Source organism: Sprattus sprattus (assembly GCF_963457725.1).
Source record: "Sprattus sprattus genome assembly, chromosome: 4".
NCBI lineage: Eukaryota > Metazoa > Chordata > Actinopteri > Clupeiformes > Clupeidae > Sprattus > Sprattus sprattus.
Window position 1 is genome coordinate 4,590,479 of NC_137923.1, and position 14,349 is coordinate 4,604,827.

Genomic DNA, 14,349 nt, shown 5'->3' on the forward strand with positions numbered 1-14,349 from the left:
TGTGTATGCTTGGGCTACATGAGTGACTGTCTGATAGTGTGTGTGTGTGTGTGTGTGTGTGTGTGTGTGTGTGTGTGTGTGTGTGTGTGTAAGTGTTTGTCTGAAGACTGTCCGGCTACATGTATGAATGTGATAGTGTGTGTGTGACTGTGTATGTGTGCAAACCCTCTCGTACCGTGACAAGCGTCTGAGGGAATGGGCCTCTGGAGTTCTCGGGCACGTTGATGGGGGGGATGACCCAGTCCCTCTTCATGCGTTTCAGCTGGCTGCCGTCGTCGGTGTGCCGCGACGGGAACACGATCTCCGGCAGCCTTGGAGCCACAGCCGCCACCGGCTCCGCATCAGGCACCTGAGACAACGAGATCAGAGGTCAGTCTCCAGAGGACAGCGGCGAGCTCGGTGCAGCCTGTCAGCCGCAGACCTGTCACACTGTACATTTCAGGCCCCTCTCCGTCACAAGCGCCAACCGATCTCACGTCAGCGCTAGGAGACGGGACAGTTTATGTCAGCTAGTGAGGCGTGGTGGTTGGATGATCAGTTGATGAAAGATGCTGTCATGTTGCACGCCCAGAGCAGAACTGATGATGATGCTTAACGATGCCCTTTTAAAAAATGGACTGAACTGATTAATTACATACATATTTTGCATACATTATAGCATTTCGCAAATTTGTGCAAACACGGCCGTTCGGCATGAAAATAATTTTGGATAGATGAATTTTAAATTGCCACGGAGGCAGTCCAGAGATATGTTCAAAGTCCAGGAGATGCCTTTGAATTTGATCATCATTGAAAATCCAACACAGACACACACAGCTCGTCCACAAATGAATGGCTTCCCAGAGGCGCCCTGCAGACCTCTCTGGCTGTAATGAATGCAGTTTTAAACAAAAGAGGATGGTACCTGCAAGCCAAACATTAAATACCCAGATGGCTCAAATTACCTATGCTTCTCCACAGCAAACAGTTTGAAGTAGAGCCAAAAGAGTCAAAATAACCTTGAACGGAAAAATGGATTAAAAAAAAATAATAAAAAAAAATAGCAAACCCACTGAAATGACAGCCACCATCTGAGAGGAGCAATCCTTTCTTCAGTTCTACTCTTCGCTCACAATCAATTACTGCCACTAATTGCTGACTCGAACTTAAAAAAAGTTATTCTGTTTTGAAAATTCAGACGAAGAAGGTTCCGGGGGGGGCAAACATGAAATGAATGACTGCTACGTACTGACATTCCCACAGAGTGCCCCCCTAACCTCTCAATCTTATCTCAAGAATTGTTGGGACTGTGTCTACTAATCATGTTTGAAATCCGATTATCCATTTTCCACACATCCGAAATTCACAGAGGCGGGTCCGTCATGTTAGTGGTGGGACATGACTCAGAAATATCTATTACCCCATTAAAATGGGGTAGCTCAAGTGTGGTAATTATGTGTAACCTGTGTCTGGAATGATGAATGATGTAGGGCTTTAGTGCTGCTCAGCATGCAGACCTGGAGGTCTCCATCGGAGGCTCCTCATCATCCTCTGTGTGTGTGTGTGTGTGTGGGTGTGCACACGTGTGAACACAAACTTACTTTTGAAACAACCTCTTTACACACATGCTTTTTGAAAGCATATATGAACTCTCTTCTCTTCTGTCTCCTTAAGTCCAAACTCATCACATCTCATGTAATACATGTATTGACCAGCGCTGACATGCTACAATATGCATCTGTTTAGGATAAGCTAATACAGGAACAGGTTGTGTGACATAATTGATGTCAATGACTAACTATTTAGCTATAATGCAGTCCCAAACACACGTCTCTGGAGAACTGTGTAGAATGCACAGTGTACAGAATCACTATAATGATTTATGCACGCAGACAAGTGCTTTGTGTGTTCAAGACAAACTATTGAAGAACAGTTGACTAAACCAATATTTGGTTTGCCCCTGAATAACAATTGCGATCATTAGCCAGGTCTTCTTAAGGTGCTATGGTCGCCTTGGCCGTGGCCATATTGGAGGTCACACAGACATAAATGAAGAAATCGCTACTCGTCATTGATTTAAATGCTCCCCCAGGGTTGTTGTGCTCACTGGGAACTAATAAAGAATGTAATCACTGATGCGATTAGTGAGCGCCCCATGATTTATGACAAGCTACATGTTGACATATCGCTTATTAACACCGTCCCAATGCTCAAAAAGTCGATGGAGATTTCATTAATTACCCTATAAAGCCTTTGACGACATCTGCCTTTGATCAAAAAGATGGAGCTCCACGTCTGCCTTTTAAGAGGACATCTGGGGCCGTACCCATACATCACCAGGACCTCTCCCTGTCTCTTACACACCTACAGTCTACTCAGTTCAATCACGGGAGCAACTACCTCACCAACACCTGAATGTCTATGGTCTTACTGTCGTTTCATCCACTACATTAGTCACTGTATTGTGTTATTACTACGGATGCAACGGTACTATGTATCACTAATGTTGTTGGAAGGGAACAGCGAAAGATTGTTGTGTTTTCTGTAACGAGTGGACTCCCTACTCCACCTGGGATCGGACCGATGGCAGTGATGGCAATGTGAATGAGACGTTATGGAAGAACTGCTTCCACTTGTGGGTTTCACACAAAACTAGAGCAAATTGAATGGAACTAATCAGACTTTATTTTTACCCCTCTGTGTGTTCGTGATTACAGAGAGTAAGGCATTTCCTCAGCCGTTGCTCCTGGGTGGTGACATGTACCTCTTCAAACGAATGAGAACCATGACTAATGATATCATTAAAATCACATACCTGCAGGAGACACTATGCCAAATGAGCGGCGAAGCCTAACGACGCTGTTTACTGCCACCCCCATGAATTATGCCAACCCAAATTGTATTTTTAAATAGCCTGATCACCCACCAATGACTTGAACTGCAGCTATCTGCTTTCAAATTGTTTGCTATTACAGAGGTCTTCTCCTGGCTAATGGCTGGGCAGCTAAGTCAACACATTGTGGAGTGTTGAATTTGACTGCATGAATTTAAAGAAGTGTAATGCAGTTTTGGTCTAGAACTAGCGAGTTACCTCCCTAAAACGCATGCAAACACTACCAGCAGCCCAGTGGGCACTGATAAAAGCTAAAAGCTAAGATAATATGCTAACTTAGTGTCATTTGGCTATATTTTTGGCAATGCTGTGAACGATATTCTTACATTTTTATGGGTTGTTCTGACCTAAACTACATAGTGCATAGCGTGGATGGCTAGTGGGATCAACAGGTGTGTTTGTTTGTCCTTCACATGACCATATTCCTTTACAATTCATTCGAATATGACACCAAAAGACTCATAAAAACAAACCTCAGAGAGTGGTAAATTGGCAATATTGATAATTGAGAATATTTTCCCGATTTGACGTACTTCTATTCAGTGTTGGGTTCATTTGCTACCCTATGCAAGACCAAAATGTTCCTCCGTCCTTAAATACATTAATCCTGTGAAAGGGAAGGCGAGGACGAGTGAGAATACAGAGGGAGTCTCTGTGCAGTACTGGCAATTTACACCATTCATGCCAGTGAGAAAACCCATGTATTACTGAAATACACCCTGCTCCGATGTGCAAAATGTATTTACAATCAAGCATGAGTTCTTCACAAGTGCTTTCAGCGCAACACCAGGCTGGTCGAGAGGCTGGTTGGCTGGCTGGGGGTTTCGCAGCCAATCACTATGGTGACTGATGAGAGGCGAATGAGCGCAGCCAAATGTTCTATCCTGGCTTTCTGATCCCTGGAAACAGATGCTAGATGCCCCTTAAATCACCGTAAGGGGGGGGGCATTTAATCTGGAAACGAGTGTGCAATAACGACCTCGAACATGGGGAGGCTGATTGGAAACAAGGTTTTACGACAAGACATTTTGCATCTGCTCACACAACCCACTGGCTGTGTTGAGTATATGTTTGCGCCCGGGCATAAATCGACACATTAAGTTTTAATTGGGGAGCATTCATCCAGTCACATGGAACACCTGTTACTATTTAGGAGATCAAATGATCTGTGAATGCAGTGGCCTGAGAAGGTGTGCGGAGCCGGGTGTGGGGTGCAAGTGTGTTATCTGTGTGTTAACGCACTGGTGCCCCTGAATGCGGGTTCAAAATAAAAAACTTCTCCAGGCTGATCAGGAAGACGTCTTTCCTTGGCGACCCACCTGTGCAAGTTGACCTTTGGCAGGATTCAGCCTGACTTCCGTCTGCCACTGCTCGCCAGTGGCCTCATCCCGTGCCTTGATTACCAGGGGCGAAGACCCGATGGAGGAGAGGTGAAGGCTGCGTTGGGCGTACACCACCCCATCCGTCTCCACCCGAAAGGCGTCCGGCTCGCTGCTCTCGAATTGCACCCGCCCACCTCTGCTGCAGTCCAGGAACTTCACTGGAAAACAGGTAGAGACAGAGCAGGAGATGATTTTTATTCCACTGAACATCAGAGAGGTGTGTGTCTCTTTGTTTGTGTGTGTGTGTGTGTGTGTGTGTGTGTGTGTGTGTGTGTGTGTGTGTGTTTGTGTGTAAAGCAGTGGTATCGGTGACAGTTGTGCGGGTGGGGGAGGTGGTGGAACGCTAAGGTGCTGAGGGACAAAGAGAGGCCTCTTCACAACCTTCTCAGATTGTGCACTAGACTTGGCACCGAATCAACTATTCCTAGTCTCATGCATAATGGATTTTTGGGCTGCGCCCCAAAGGTATTGCTTTAAACAGGTATGGCTTGAAAGGGGGAGAACGGTGAATCCAAAAGAATATACTGCCCTGAAGGATACTGACTGCATTACAATGAAGCGACCTCAGATGCTAAAGCATTTCTGACATTATACAGAAAAATGACAAATTAGAAAATGTTTAGAAAACACATAAATTCACTGTGGAGATCTGAAAGCCTTGCTCTGGCAGAGGTGGTGCACGGTTTCTCCTAAAGGCATCCGTAGCAGTGAAGCCAAATGTGATATCTCTCCTTTGTGTTCCTAGTGTGAGATTCACACACATACACACACACACACACACACACACACACACACACACACTTGCACATTCAGGTGGTCCTCTGAGACAACCTGGTGTCTGACATCAACTCCATGCAATTTCCATGTGAGTGGCTATGAAGCTGAACCTCCTGAATTGCCTAATATACTTCCCTGTCAATCTGTTCTGCTGAACACATGTACACACACACACACACAGGCACACACACACATACAGGCAAACACACACACACACACACACACACACACACACACACACACACACTGTGAGCTGTCCTTGGCCTGCTTTCCCTGCTGTTTGCAGTGATTTGGCGCACAGACTTACGTGTGCTGTGACCGTGCCTCAACTCTTATCATGCCGAAGCAGCTAAAAGTATAGTGACAGCATCTATTCACAAGAGCTCCGTGGTCCGTGCACAGTGAGCCACCATGTTTTACTGAAGTGAATCTGGAGCTGCTGGAGCTTCCGCTCAGAGTTGGAGCTAATGATTGACTTGGTGGAAATACCAGGTACCACGAGAAGAAAACTCATTTCAAATTCTTAAAAAAAACATAGAAATGCAGAGAAATTTAATTAATTGAATTTAATTAGATTTGCTTTGGGTGGAAGCTGTTGCGTTGGTGTATGGCATGGGTCAGGAGCCCTCCAGGCACCCAGGTTTGAGTCCAGCCTGAGGTTATTTCTCGAGCCCATTCCCCATATCTCTTCCATTCACTTCCTGTGATAATCTCTTCAGTCCTCAATAAGTAAGGCTAGACAAACCCAAAAAAATTACTAGAAAAATAGCTTAAATTAAAATAAAAGTAATTCCACCCACTTAAATGTATTTCAGAATCTGTGTATTTTTTCTACCCAAGAGTAACAGTAATTACGCTCATTTTGAATGAATAAATAGAAAAGAGTGAGTGTGCCTTGAAAATTATACAAAATAAAACCAATAACCAATCAAGGTTTACTGAGACAAAAAGTGGCTGAATCTCAAAAAGAAATATGTTCATATCCGAACTTAAATATAAATCTTGTCTGGTTAAAACAACAGTGGGAATACTAAAATGGCCTTGGATAGAAGGGTGGTAAAGATCAGAAGTTTGAAAAACATGAAATAGTTTGGTCTCGCACCTCCTACAGCTGACACACAGTCTGCACCCTGAGGGGGACATCAGGCTTTTCTCTCAAAACATACCCGCCGCTTTTCACACATTCGCACTCTCAGACAGACAGAAAAGTGGAAACCAAAGAGGTGATCAGTGAATACACACCTGCTTTATACACATTCTAAGATTTGAGAGAACAAAAGAAACGCCACTCAAGCTGCAAGCGTTTTCTACCAATGAATAGAAACAAAATTCTAGTTTCCTTGATGGTACAGATAAAAAAAAAAAATAGCTCATCATTTCAGGGCACTTCCCATTACATTTGCTGTTTTGTGTTTCGAAGAAAGGGCCTAATGCAAATGTAATACCACGTCTATCTGAGGCAGTTCTACAGCAGCTCCACTCATCTACATGTTGATGAAAGGGCATTACCATCATGAGAGCAGCGAAAAGCTTGCATATGTCATGGACGAGGCATGCTGTGGACACATTCTTTGTGCCCATGTGAAGCCCTCTGCATATATATCGACTGTTCCTGCATCGCTGGCTCTGTTCAGGCTGGCCCCGGCCATCCAATTAACTTTCCCTTTTTTTTTTACAGCAGCGTTTGAAACCAGCGAAAGGCAGCCTGGGGGCTGGTGACCTTCATCAGAACATGGCATTTTCTCCTGCAGCCACCTGAAGGGTCTGAAATCAGTGGCATTGCCACACCCAGAGCGTTGTGCTGACTTGTGTGCCTTTTGGACAACATACATGTATCTGTAGATTGAGGAAATAATGTAAACAAATGGGGACGCAGGTGAGTATTCAAAATGGTGTTGTTCCCAAAGAATGAGTGTGTTTTTTTCTTTGGTAGGAGAATAGATTCATTTCATGGGAGAGATGGGATCTTTCTGCCCTTCATATCTTTATCCATTTATTCCCAATTCACCTTGATCAGGCTTTTCTCTCTGACACAAAGCAAAACACTGTAATAACATGCTACCTCCTGCCCCCTCTCTCTATCTCACTCAGGAAGTACACAAATCAACATCTAGGGCTATGAACTGTGTACAGTACCAGCCAGTATAGCCTAGATATCCAGTACATTCAGATGACGCGGACTGCTAGCAAGTTTTCATTCCCTTCCATTCGTTTTCAAATACCCACAGGTGAGTCTTTGTGAATAAAAAGCATGCGCTGCTCTCAGGTTGAAGGCGTATTTGGTAACACAGAATTGACACATTACAATGCCAGGCTAGCCCCCCACAATTAGAACCCAAAGAGTGCTTTCATTTCTGTGGGGTTCGATGAACAGACTTCCCCTGTGAGCCTATTAGAGACCAGTTTTAGTTTGTGAGGACACGTCTTTGTGTGTGAACTGTGTGTACTTTATCACTTCTGCCTAAGGGGTAGAGTGGATGAGATGATATTTCATTGTGTGGTTTCTGAGGCTTGTAATGTCTGTAATACCCATTATGGATGCTGTGCTTGTGTGTGTGTGTGTATGTGTGTGTGTGTGTATGTGTGTGTGTGTGTATGTGTGTGTGTGTGTGTGTGTGTGTGTGTGTGTGTGTGTGTGTGTGTGTGTGTGTGTCATGTCTGTGTGATTGTATGCACACAAAAGAGTCATCTAGAGCTTTTGTCTTCTGACTCAATGTGTGTGTGTGCGTGTGTGTTTCACACATACGTAATTTGGCATCGTCATTGCAATACATGTCTATCAGCATTACTGTTCATGGCAAAGGAAACGGATAGAAGATCAGATTATATTGTGTAGCTCTAACAGTTGAGGAAAGGATTGCAAGAGTATGTTTGTGTGTGTGTGTGTGTGTGTGTGTGTGTGTGTGTGTGTGTGTGTGTGTGTGTGTGTGTGTGTGTGTGTGTGTGTGTGTGTGTGTGTGTGTGTGTGTGTGTGTGTGTGTGTGTGTGTGTGTGTGTTTGTGCGTGTGTGTGTGTGTGTGTAGCACTACATCCACATATTCACAAACATATAGATTCCTGTAAACTTCATGGTGTGTGGTGAAGCTCTCCCTAAATGCTGCTTGTCCACCAGTTAATCAAAGAGCGCAAATGACTGCGGCCACATCTGACCCACACCTCCGCCTCGATCTAGGCTAGCCCTAAGGTGCGTATGGAATTAGTTCGTATCCAAGTCTTAACACCTCCGGGAGGCCCCCCAGCACTGAGGCGCCACGGCAATATGTGAATAAATTCCCAGCAGGCAGTGCAAATTCTAATAATAATGAATGGGGATGTCCAGCATGTGTCTATTCATTTATCACATGCCTCTGCTAGCAGCTAGCTGCACCAGCCGCATACCAATCGCGGTGGCTGAGCTTGCCCTGTGCGTCAGAATTAATTATTTATCTGGTGCGCTCTTTCGGCACGCAAACGGAACTCCTATTGTCTACGGCCTTGGTGGGGGGTCCAGTCCTGCCCCGTCAGACGAATCGTCATGTCCGCAGAGATAAAGAGCTATTCGATGAGCTCAGAAATGCCGATGCAGCAAGGGGGCTACTGTTTGGAGGGGGAAGGTAGAAAAAAAGCCCCCCGTCAGCAGATCGAGGGGCCCATCTAATGCCCCACACCAACCCCAAATTACCTCCAGCTCAACGAGCCCATTCATAGCCCCCGGGCCCCTCCCCAACACTCACCCCTCTCCACATCCCCACACAAAAAGCCCCAGCTCTGTATCTCTCTTTTGTCTGTTTCATCACGTGACACAGCCAACTTAGACTAGCACAAACAGAGAAAGTGAGAGAGAGAGAGAGAGGGAGAGAGAGAGAGAGAGAGAGAGAGAGAGAGAGAGCACCCTGTTTATGCAAAAAAAAAGCATACGAGACATTTCTGCATTTACACTCCTGCTTCAGTCCTCTTCAGACTGGGACATGGCCTTTCACAAACTCCTCCACAGACTGCAGTATGGCGAGGCCCTCTACGACACTCGTGAGTGTATTAACTCACTTGACTCTTCACGCTGGCACACTTGGCACACCAAAGTGGCGAGGCTGAGTTGGTGGAGTCCCTGGGTGGGGGTAGGGTAAGGTGGGCTGGCCATGATGGGCGGTTGCTGTGACACAGCCGAGGCCCGTCACACGCTCCTACGCCAGGACATTAGGCCCATTAATGGGCTGGGGGTGAGGTCACTGGCAGGTGCCAAATTCTCAACGTAGGTGCTTCATCAGCGACTCCTCACCCCCTCACCCTCACCCGGGCAGAGGCGAGGATGCCTCTCCATGCTTGCATTTCTGTCAGGCAAACTTCCCCAACACCTACCCACCACCAACCTCCTCTCTACTCTTACCCAAGCCGATGTTTTATTCAGCAACAGTGATAACCAAATCTAGTTCACACCACCCCATGCTGGCCTGGTATCTAATGCAAGAGGCGGTTCATCCACCGTAGAGTCCCACTGCCGGCCTGCCTGCTGAGACACCCCTCAGACACCAGCTGCCACCAGAGCAGGGAAACGGTCTCTCGTTTTTTATGAGACAGTCACAGACACTTCCGCGTCTGAATCCAGATCAGTTAACTATGAGATACAGCCCCTCAGTTTGATTTGGAGGAGAGTTAACTCCCTTAATCAGTTCAAAGCAGAGCAAGCAAGTTGCTCCGCTTATTTTCCCAAAAAAATACAGCCCCTGAGGAGAAACTTCCTTCGACTGCCTTTTTCATTAAAAGGCTGGTAAGCATCGAAACAAGCATTTCACATTATGTTATTTCCCCATCTGTCAAAAGGTTTTGTTCGCACATTTTGACACATTCAATAACAGTTTTACTGAGGAACCATTAAAGGGCACTTTCTATGGCTGGGCGATATGAGCAAAAAACATATTTTGGTAATTTTAGGCTAATGATACATATCGCACAAAAATAGTCCTATCTCTGAGAATGCTTCTTCAGTTGTTTTTCAACAACGACAGACTAAACAACAGATTAAAATAGAGTACAATTACAGGTTTGAACCCTGCAGACACAAAGTTCTGTGAAAATCAAATGAATATTGAAAATACTTAAATTAATTAAGATTATCTACGATTGCACTCAATTCGACAATTACAAATTGTCAATTCAATCTTTTCAATGGTATGACATTTATTGACTATTGTAGTGACACTGATTTCACATTATTATCTTTTTTCCAATAATGTATCCATTTTAAGCATTTACATTTATGCATAATACTATGATAAACAATCTAATCTTGGGATAACATACATATTATTTATTTTCTGAAGTGTCAGGAGCAAGCCCAGGTTGAAAACGCTCTCACGACAGAGCAAAGAACATCTCTTGACAGTTCCACCAAGTGATATAGTATATTGTGAAAAAGTTATGTGTTATAACTCTGTGATTATAATATGCCATCAAACACATACGTATACCTTAATTCACCTAACCACCCACAAACTATTTGCAGTAGGTAAAGCACAGCAATCACCAGTTAATGTTGTAACTGTCTTTAGTGTTTGTGTCATCCAACACTGACAATAAGTGAGTCCCTTCATGACTGGACAGATGTGGCCTCCTCCATGCAGTTATTTGTTTATCTGAGTTGTTTTGCGGAGTTTCAAAAGATACAAATTGTGGGTGAATGGTTCATAGACTAGCTAAACATGCGCTATTTAACACTAAACAGAACCCTCCACTTTCTTGTGTTGGTGCAGAGGTAACACTGATACAATGTGAAAACGTGAAAAGTTATATAGATCCATAGATATTGTGTCTATTCACTGTCTACTCACGGGTCTGAAGTAGTCTTTAGGTGATAAATATAAGTCGATACGGTTTACAACTCTTAGATTTATGGAAACATGATGGCTGCTACAGTGAAATATAGAACTGCCATTTCTGGCCACTATGGGGTCTTGAGGGATCTCCGCAGACACAGAGGGAGAGTGAGGGGTTGGGTTGTGCGTGAAATGTGAGGAAGGAGACAGAGAGGAGCAAACACTGGCAGAAAAAACGAATTTATGTACCACAACATCAAACTATATTGGTATAAACAGAATTGTCTCATCCAATATCTTGTTTGAAAGTATATAGGTATATACCGTATAAAGTTGCCCAGCTCTAGCACTTTCAACAACAATAAAACAAACAATATCTTGCATTTAGGAAAATGAGAATACTATTTTGTCATTTTCTCTGACATAGGCATGGCATTTTAAGACCTCAAGCCCTCACCTTACACATCAAAAGCTACATTACACATTCACCACGTTGCCTTCACATCAATGTCTTCTCCGGGTTGTTCCATCTTCTGCAGGCAGACCTGAGGGGCCTTGGCTATGCTAAACTGACACCCCATGAGCATTGCATCCTGCCTTTGCCCATAAATGAGATATTCCACAATTCCTCACTCTGCCTTTTGTGCATTTAGCAGTGCGCTCACACACACACACACACACGCACACACACACACACACACACACACACACACACACACACACACACATACACACACACACACACCAATGCCCATTTGCTTTCCCCCAAGGGCCACCGATGCACTCTGACAAGACATTGTAGTCTGACGACAATAACAAGGTAAGCAGATCGACTGGCTGCCGGGATCAGAATCACCTCTATTTCCATCTGACTGGCCTTGCCGAGGCTGCATTAAAGCGGGGCGCACTCTCCCCTGCCGGCTAGCCTCTTTTAAAAACACAGCTTCTCCACAGTCTCTTTATTGACAGAGCCCCTCTCCAGAATAGCACTTCCATCAGCGAAATAAAAACGACCAAAACTAAAAAATCCTGCAAACTGTGAGATTGCCAACACTTCCAACAGTACTTACAGTAATGAACACCTCGACCAACCTGTGTGACACTGATGTAGGGGCACTGTTTGCTTCAAACTGGTTCTGAGACTGTCATGGCGCACCAGAGCTACACCTTTCTCGTAACCTCTTGTCGATTGTTTTCTTTTTTTTTCATGCTTTGCAGAGAGGAGCAGGTGTTAATATCCTAATCACACCGCTACTTTGGCATGTCCGACGTGGGCATAAATGAAGCAAATCTGCGTGTTTTTTCTTTTTTTTCTGAGCCACGACACGAGTCATCTGGATTACTCTGTCATTGGATCACAAATGGCGGGGCTGTGGTCTGATAACGCTAAGCTACACCCTGGCGCCGTTATCAGCCCAAGGCCACTGGGATTGTGTTCTCCGTGCACTGATGACGGCTGCTTGATACCATGGCTTTAGCAGGGTATTAAAAGGGGCAAAATGTGCCAGGCGTCAAAAGAGTCTTTAGCGCACTATCTTTCTTGCCTTTGCCAACTCACTTCCTGGAAATCGAAACTTCCCAACGGGGGTGGGGGTGGAGTGTGGGGTCGCATCACAACAACACTGGGTACTGTTATAAGTCATTTCTTAGCACCTGACCCCCTCAGATGCAGTTAGCTTTGAAGAGGAAGCCACTATCTAGACAGACCTTGACCACCACTATAATGTGTCGAGAAAATCCCCTCAAACTCCATTACTGGCCAGGCCCTGTACCGCCACAGTCTCCACAGCCCACAGCTCATATCAGCATGCTGTGAATGTGAAACTTAGCTCATTATAGGCATCATGTATACCTGTTAATGGCAACCCCCTGAGACTGAACATACATGTTAAACCCAGTGTCAGCCTCACATCCGCATACTTTGATAAAGGTCATTCCTCTTTAAATAGCACTCCTCCCTCTTTGGTATCTAATGGCTGCATGTGATCTCTTTTGAGAGATAAAGGGGTGGAGACAAATAGCTGATTATGTGAATCCCATAAACGCTGAAACTACATTTATACTTAAGCCACAAATCTTTAAAATAATAACAACAACAAAATCTTCCTAGATCAAGCTACGCACTTTGATATTGCTGCAATGTTGGCCTCATGGTGTGACTGTTTAAACATTGACATCCCTCTTTGAATTGCTATTATCTCCACAGTATCCCGTCTTCCTGGAGGTTCCTGGGAAACCTTGAATTCCAGCTGATAAGGAGCTCAGCTGTGATGGGGGCTGTGATGGGGGTCAAGATGCATTGAAAAGCTGTGTGTGAGTGTGTGTTTGTGTGTGTGTGTGACATACAAACATAGGGAATATGCTGTGTGAAGCTTAATAAAAGAATATAAAAGTATGCTAAGAATACAAATATTCTGGGATAAAGGTGACAACATCTCAGTTCAGCACTCAAGAAATTGTCAGGCATTGCCACTGAACCCGGTCACAGATTGCTTCTGAGGCCATGTCTACAGGCACTGCAATGAGTATCTTTGTACTATCATCTGAAGCCAGTGAGTGATTATCTGAAATGAGGCGTTAGCAAAGGCCTCTGATATGAAAACAAGGGCTTCAAAGCCAGTCATTTCAGACTCTTGATCATTCTTGTAAAGATGGTATCACAAAAAAGACACAAGTGTCAAAGGCAAATGTTTGCTTGAAGGAGTATCGTATCTTGCCTGTGATAAATGGTGGAAGGTTTTATTTCCCTTTTTTCTAAAGAGGTCTCTTGTGGGTCATTTGGTTCTCTTTTCACAGCTTCCATACTGTCAAAATAAAAGGGGCTTTCTTCACAGCAAAATATGTTCCTTTCCTTCAAAGCTAGAATTGCTTGTGCACTTAGACAGAGAATAACAAAAAAAAAATAGCAATAAATACAAAACAACACAAACTGTCTGATGCAGCTGCAATTGACTCTCTGGTATTAATAGTGCAAATGTGCTAAAAACATTTTGATGAGGACAGACGTGATCAGCCAACATCATAATATTTTTCCTGCTTTCTAAAGCTTTGTACAAACAAAACCCAGGTCTGAACAAGGGCAGTAAAAAAAACGTTAAAAATCTTTTAAACTGATGCAGGAATATGCGGTGCTGCTACTGAGCTTCTGGCTAAATGGTGCATTCATTCATAGACACCATCCATCAACTTCCACAGTATAGGAACCCTAAGAAGCTAAGCCACAAGCCCGATGGCTTAGACTCTTCATTAAGATTTAATGAGACTAATAAAAAAATAAAAAAATGGTTAACCAGCAATCAATCTCTTTCGGACTCCAATCAGCAGCAACAAATTCAAACAAATGCTCAATTACCCAAGTTTGATTGAATATTGACAGCACACGAAATAAGCCCCGAACGCAAGCACTGACAAATTAGCAAACAGAACTGCGACTACTCAAATGTAGCTCTAGACAGACAGGACAACAGTCATCAAGTCAAGCGACTTACTTTACCAGCCTATCAAATCATTTGGGTTGTGATCGTATATG

At 44.2% G+C, this 14,349-nt stretch overlaps 1 protein-coding gene across 1 annotated transcript in view; it reads right to left on the reverse strand.

Annotated features, from left to right (window-relative positions):
* LOC308363644 (cadherin-2-like) overlaps positions 1-14,349 on the reverse strand; it is a 62,293-nt gene that overhangs the window by 19,467 nt on the left and 28,477 nt on the right. Inside the window, exons 3-4 of the mRNA XM_080836463.1 lie at positions 4,192-4,412; positions 176-349 (exon numbers count right to left, since the gene is read on the reverse strand). Of these exons, the coding sequence (XP_080692589.1) occupies positions 176-349; positions 4,192-4,412 (395 nt within the window). The remainder of the gene's footprint in view (positions 1-175; positions 350-4,191; positions 4,413-14,349) is intronic.